Raw genomic sequence first — 6,211 nt, forward strand, 5'->3', positions numbered from 1 at the left:
CCACGAGCACGGCCATCTAGCAAAAGATTGCCCCCATAAGAGAAGAAGGCGACATTTCCGTAGGACTCCTGCTCATAGAGCAAATGCACAATCCGATGCTCACATAAGGATGGAGCAGGACTTGCCGGAGTCACATGAACAAATGAATATGGAGGCAGAGGAGATCGAGAAGGAACCATCGAATACAATCGCAAAGTCTACAAATCTGGAAGCAGAAATTGGTACAAACCAGGCCGTTGTGGAAGGGGCCGTCGAGGAAACAGCCAAAGTCCCGGAAGCAGAGAAATGCTCGGCTGAAAGAACACCTCCACTCATATCCGACGATCCTGAGAAGGGTAAGTGCTCGGGGACTCCCTCCTCTTTTATTTCTCCTGTGTCTTCAAATGATAATTGTAACATTGCCTCTTTGTCTTATCTTGAAAAAACCTTAAAAATTGTTGACAATTTGGGCGTCCATTTCCCTGAGCCAAATGTGGAAACCCTATCTGAATCTCTGCCCCTCCTAGATATAAACTGTGAAGAAAATTGGCCCCCTCTTCCTCTTCCTGTGTCTCGGACCCCTTGTCCTTACAATCTGCGATCCCAGGGTGGGATCCAAGCGATTCAGGAGTCTTTAGGTGGGTTGGGCCCGATTCCTTCACAGCCAAATTCCAAGAACAAACGAGGACGGAAATATGATCTATTCAAGGCAAAACTCAAAGCAAAGTTGGATATTGCAGATGGCAAACAATTCTCCATCCAAGGGGTCCTTAGAGCAGCCCATCCCCCCGAAGGAGTTATCAAATGATATTTACATCCTGGAACTGCAGAGGTTTGGCCAGCAAACCTAAAAAACTGGCCCTGAAAGATTGGATTCTCAACTCTAATGTAGATGTTATCCTTCTGCAAGAAACCCTTGGGAAGGCCTCTGAGATCGAACCTATGCTTATGGCTCTTCTTCCAGGGTGGTCCTTCTGCGCTATGGATGCCTTTGGTCATTCGGGGGGTTTAGCATTTGGGTTCAAAGATGGGAGAGTTAAAATTCTCAATTCTTGCGGGATGAAGAACGTAATGGGAATGGAGATAGTATCCCCTGACTTCCAGTTCCCAATCTCCATTATAAATATTTATGGGCCTTGTCAAGGAAGGGAATTTTTTTGGGATTCCTTGATGGCTACATCTATTATGAAATCTCCTCTGATGATTCTGGGTGGTGACCTAAATTTCTCTCTAGGTCGTGCCGAAGCCTGGGGACCCATGGCGAGAGAAGATCCTCAATCTGAATTTTTCCACAATCTCATCTCAGCGAATAATTTTGTTGATCCTCTCCCGATCAAGCTAAAGCCAACTTGGCGGAATCGAAGAGTTGGTGCTGACAGGATAGCTAAGAGGCTTGATCGCTTCCTCCTCTCTGATCCTCTCTCTGCTAAAATTCCCCTTATCAGACAGTGGGTTGATGAAATAGGGAATTCCGACCATTTCCCAATCTTTCTAGATCTTTCTTCTCCTCCTCTCAAGCCCCCAGCCCCTTTCAAATTTAATCCAGCTTGGCTTCAAGATCCCTCTTTCAGTGAACTATTTAAAAAATCTTGGATTCACCCAGATCATAATGCAGGAGCGGAGAAAAGCTATTTATTCATGGAAAATTTAAAAAGAATGAAATCTGCATCAATCTCTTGGGCAAGGGATAGGAAAATGAAACAAAATGAGGCGCTAAACAGTATTAGGGAAGAGCTGAAGAAAAAGGAGAGTTTGGATTCTGATGGATATTCATCTCAAGAATCCAAGGAAAGAATTCTTCTTCTGGAGAAGCAGCAAACCAAAATTCTTCTGGAAAAGGAAGAAGAATGGAGAATCAAGAGCAGGGCAATCTGGCTTAAGTCTGGGGATGAAAATACAAAATTCTTTCATAATTTTGCAAAAGGAAGAAAATCAATAAATACAATTTGGAGCCTTAAAAATGAAGAAGGAAGAGAGGTCAAGTCCTTTTCTGATCTCTCTGGACTAGGGAATAGACATTTTCATAAGTTATACTCTGATCAGAGAGAAGCAACTATAGCAGAAATCTTCAAAACGGTGCAATGTTTCCCCAGATTCATTGAGGAAGAAGAATCTGAAGAACTTTCAATTCCGGTCACCAAGGCGGAAACTGAAGCAGCCATGAAGCTTTTAGGCAAAGACAAAAGTCCAGGTCCTGATGGTTGGACTATTGAATTGTTTCTTCATTTCTTTGATTTAATTGGAGATGAGATATCCGAAGTTGTTGAGGAGTCCAGATTGAAAGGAGATATTTATAGACCATTTAATTCAACATTTATTGCTCTCATTCCTAAGAAGAACGAGCCAGAAAGCTTTGATGATTTCAGACCTATTTCTTTGTGCAACTGTATTTATAAGATTATTTCAAAGGTCATTGCCCTCAGATTAGCTCCAATTCTGTCTAGGAACATATCTATGGAACAATTTGGGTTCCTAGATGGCAGACAAATTCATGAAGCTATAGGGGTTGCTCAGGAGACAATCCATAGTATCAAATTAAAGAAAAAGAAAGGAGCTGTTCTAAAAATTGACCTTTCCAAAGCATTTGATAGGATTAGCTGGCTCTACCTTCGAATGCTTCTTACTCATGTGGGATTCAACTACCAATTTGTCAGTTGGATCATGGGTTGCATATCTAATGTCAGCTTTGCAGTTCTGGTCAATGGAGCTGCTTCTTCATTCTTTTCTAGCCAGAGGGGCCTTAGACAAGGGTGTCCATTATCACCACTACTGTTTCTCCTTGTGGCCGAAGGTCTTAGCAGGCTGATTCATAAAGCCAGAAGTGCGGACAAGGTAAAAGGTATAGAGGTAGCCATAAATCTCTTTATCACCCATCTTCTTTTCGTCGATGACATATTGATCTTTACAAATGGAAATTCCAGTGAATTAAAGGAGATAAAATGTATCTTTGACCTTTTTCTTAAAGCTACAGGAATGCAGATAAATTCTATGAAATCACAAGTTTGTTTAGCAGATGTGGACAGAAGGGAAAGGAGCCTTATAGCAGATCTTTTTCCGTTTCCTAGCCAATCCTTGGATGCTCCTTTCAAATATTTGGGGTTTTGGCTAAAACCTGTCGCCTACAGAAAAGCAGATTGGAACTGGATCATAGCAAAAATTGAAGCTAGAATATCTCACTGGAGCTTTAGATGGCTTTCCAGAGCTGGTAGGCTAACTCTCATCAAGTCGGTCTTGCTAGCCATTCCGGTTTACTGGGCCGCCCTAACTTGGATTCCTAAAGGAATAATGGAGAAAATCAGGAGAATTTGTTGCAGATTTCTTTGGGCTGGTTCTAAGGAATTCTCTGGTTTACCGTGGGTGGCTTGGGACAAAGTGGCCAGATCAAAAGAATGGGGAGGTTGGGGGATCAAAAGACTTCCCGAGTTCAGCACCTCTTTAGCTGCAAAGTCTGGCTGGAGGCTTATAACCACAGAAAATCTATGGACAAGGGTGATCAAAAGGAAGTATATCGATCCAACGCCCTTGGAAGACTGGATCCGGAGTCAAAACAAGAAGGCTAAAAACTCATCTGTTATTTGGAAGGCCACAGTTGATGCTTTCTCAGTGATTGAGCAAGGTTTAGCTTGGAAAGTGGGAGATGGTAGACATATCAGGATCGGTAGAGACCCTTGGATCGGGTGCAACGAAGCATTTGCCCTATCTCCTGGGCTTCTTCTACATCTTGATTCCAAAGATATCACCTCATTAAATCAGGTGGCAAGAGTTGGGCAGTTTTCCATTTGGGGCCAGGCTTGGAAGGATGATGAAGATCTAGGGCTAAATATCAGATGGAAGAATGAATGGACAGGTTATATAAAAGAACTAAAACGTTCCAATGTTAGGATCAAGGAGGAACCTGATAGGTTAATGTGGGCTCACAACAAATCGGGGGGATATTCACCAAAGGAGGGCTACTCTTATCTTCTGGGAAAGAAAGGTTGGGCCGCTCCGGAATGGTGGTCCAAAGCTTTATGGAAACTTAAAAGCCCAGCAAAATCAAAGCTCTTCCTATGGTGTATTCTAAAAAAGAAGGCTCCGACATGGGAAATCCTCCAATCTAGGTTTCTAGTTGGCCCAGGACGTTGCCCCCTGTGTAAGGATAACGAGGAAACTTTAAATCATCTTTTCATCTCCTGTCCCTTCTCACGGCAGATCTGGGCGGAGGTCACTGGGCTTCTCAAGGTCAATGCACACTGGGGTAATGAGCCTCTAGACGAATCCTGGAGGAAGTGGTGGTTTACATACTCAGAAGGGAATATGCGGAACCTTCCGATTATCTTCTGCTGGGGTGTGTGGCTCGTGAGAAATAAGAGCCTGTTCCAGGACCAAATTACTCCGCCTTCCGCTATCGCCTCTAATATCGCAGCCATCTATCATTCTCTGCCTCCCCCTGAAGCAAAGAAACCCAGAATAAATCAAAACAATCTCAATTATCAGGAGGACATCCCTCGTGGCTTCTTCGACGGAGCCTCTCAAAATAATAGGGCTGGCGCAGGCTTGAGTTTACACATCAATTCAGAACACATCCTAAAAGCCTCAGTTGGGTTGGGCCCAGGAACCAACAATTTTGCAGAACTATCCTCTTTACGCCTTCTTCTTTGCTGGCTTCAACACAGACACATCAACACAATTCAGTTATTTGGGGACTCTCTAAACGTTATAAATTGGGTCAATGGATCTGCTGCTTGTCAAAATCAAATTCTAGTGACAATTGTTGAAGAGATTTTATTCCTAAAGACTCTCTTTAACAGGTTTTCATTATGTCATATCTACAGGGAAAGGAACGAAGAAGCCGATCAGTTATCTAAGGCAGGTATACTACAGGATCCGGACAGCTGGGCGATAGAAGAAATTTTCCAGGGGCAATCAGTCAGATCAGATTTGCCTCCTTATGATCAGTAGTATTTTCTCAGTATATATTCTGCCCCGTTTTTGTTGGTCCATATCAGATTTTATATTTCTGATTGTACTTTCTGTATATATTCCTTCATTGCACTTCTCGTTTTTTCCGGTTATTTATCTCTCGGCTTTCAGTTTATCAAATTTTGTAAATTTTGCTCTTACACAGTGCTGATGGACACTTTTTTCTGACTGTAATGGAGTTGTTTTCCAATATGGAGACTCCAGGTTTTCTTGAACTATTGTAACAAATGATTACAAAACCTCCTCTTGGGAGGTAGACTTTCCCAGTTTCTCAAACAGTAAAAAAGCTCCCTGCGGGTCGAGCTGTGACTGCCTCATTAAGCCCTGCGCGGCTTAAGAACTACAGGATCAAAACTTTTATTAATATAATAAATACTACTTTTTTCCCTGGAAAAAAAAGTATAATATTAATAATTGTTACATAAAACTTAATGATGAATAGTTAAAGATTAAGTTAGTTACATATAATTTTAAAAATAAAAGGAAATTGAATAGTTATGAATTGTAAACTACACATTGACACTTTGTAATTATTATATATATATATATATATATATATATATATATATATATATATATATATATATATATATATAAACAATTCACAAAACCATTAAAATTAATAAAGAAAAAACAATTAGGAAATTCATTTTCATTAGTTATAAATTTTTTTCTTATTTTTGTCATTTTAGTTTTATTTATTTTTAATTTTTAATTTTCTATTTTACAAATTGATTAGTATTCACATATATTATTATAATATTTAGTAATATATTATTATAATATATATTGAATATAATATTAAGATAATATTATATATTTTATATTATTATCTTTTTTTAGATTAATTGACAACTCACTAGTCTTATACTCATGTGACACGGTGTCGATTGCTAACACTATGAAAACCTTAAGTGCATATTTATGCCCCTTTCGCACCCAGTAAGTCCAAGGATTTGAATAGTAAAACTCCACTCATATAATACTTCATTTACATGGTCATAGTCACTTCAACTACATCAATGCTACATTATATTATATATTTAGTAATAATTAATTAAGTATATAATAAAATATATATAACTATTAATAATTAGCATATACTTTATTAGTATATTAGTATATTATTATATTATTATATTATAATATATATTTGTAATATAGTTTTATTATAATTAACATTTTATTTTTATTTACTTAATAATATGTAGATATAATTAATATTATTTTATATATAATGATAATACTAGCATATAATATTTCAATTATT

General features: G+C 38.8%; 1 protein-coding gene across 1 annotated transcript; it reads left to right on the top strand.

Annotated features, from left to right (window-relative positions):
- Positions 1-783: 783 nt before the first annotated feature.
- LOC149139735 (uncharacterized) lies at positions 784-4,920 on the top strand. The gene is made up of 3 exons (XM_089450806.1): positions 784-1,047; positions 2,023-2,357; positions 2,664-4,920. The coding sequence occupies exons 1-3, from the start codon at positions 784-786 to the stop codon at positions 4,918-4,920; spliced, it is 2,856 nt and encodes a 951-aa protein (XP_089306932.1).
- The last annotated feature ends 1,291 nt before the right edge of the window (positions 4,921-6,211 follow it).

The sequence above is a fragment of the Pinus tabuliformis genome, chromosome X (assembly GCF_031772625.1).
Source record: "Pinus tabuliformis cultivar Carrire ecotype Pingquan chromosome X, CPIR1, whole genome shotgun sequence".
In the NCBI taxonomy this organism is placed as follows: domain Eukaryota; kingdom Viridiplantae; phylum Streptophyta; class Pinopsida; order Pinales; family Pinaceae; genus Pinus; species Pinus tabuliformis.

What these genes read in the sequence shown, in the direction of transcription:
- LOC149139735 (XM_089450806.1), top strand. Translation starts at nt 784, where the DNA reads ATGATATTTACATCCTGGAACTGCAGAGGTTTGGCCAGCAAACCTAAA. An exon ending in ATTCTTGCGGGATGAAGAAC is followed by an intron (nt 1,048 to 2,022) that starts GTAATGGGAATG and finishes TACTCTGATCAG; the next exon opens with AGAGAAGCAACTATAGCAGA. An exon ending in GATTTCAGACCTATTTCTTT is followed by an intron (nt 2,358 to 2,663) that starts GTGCAACTGTAT and finishes ATCTAATGTCAG; the next exon opens with CTTTGCAGTTCTGGTCAATG.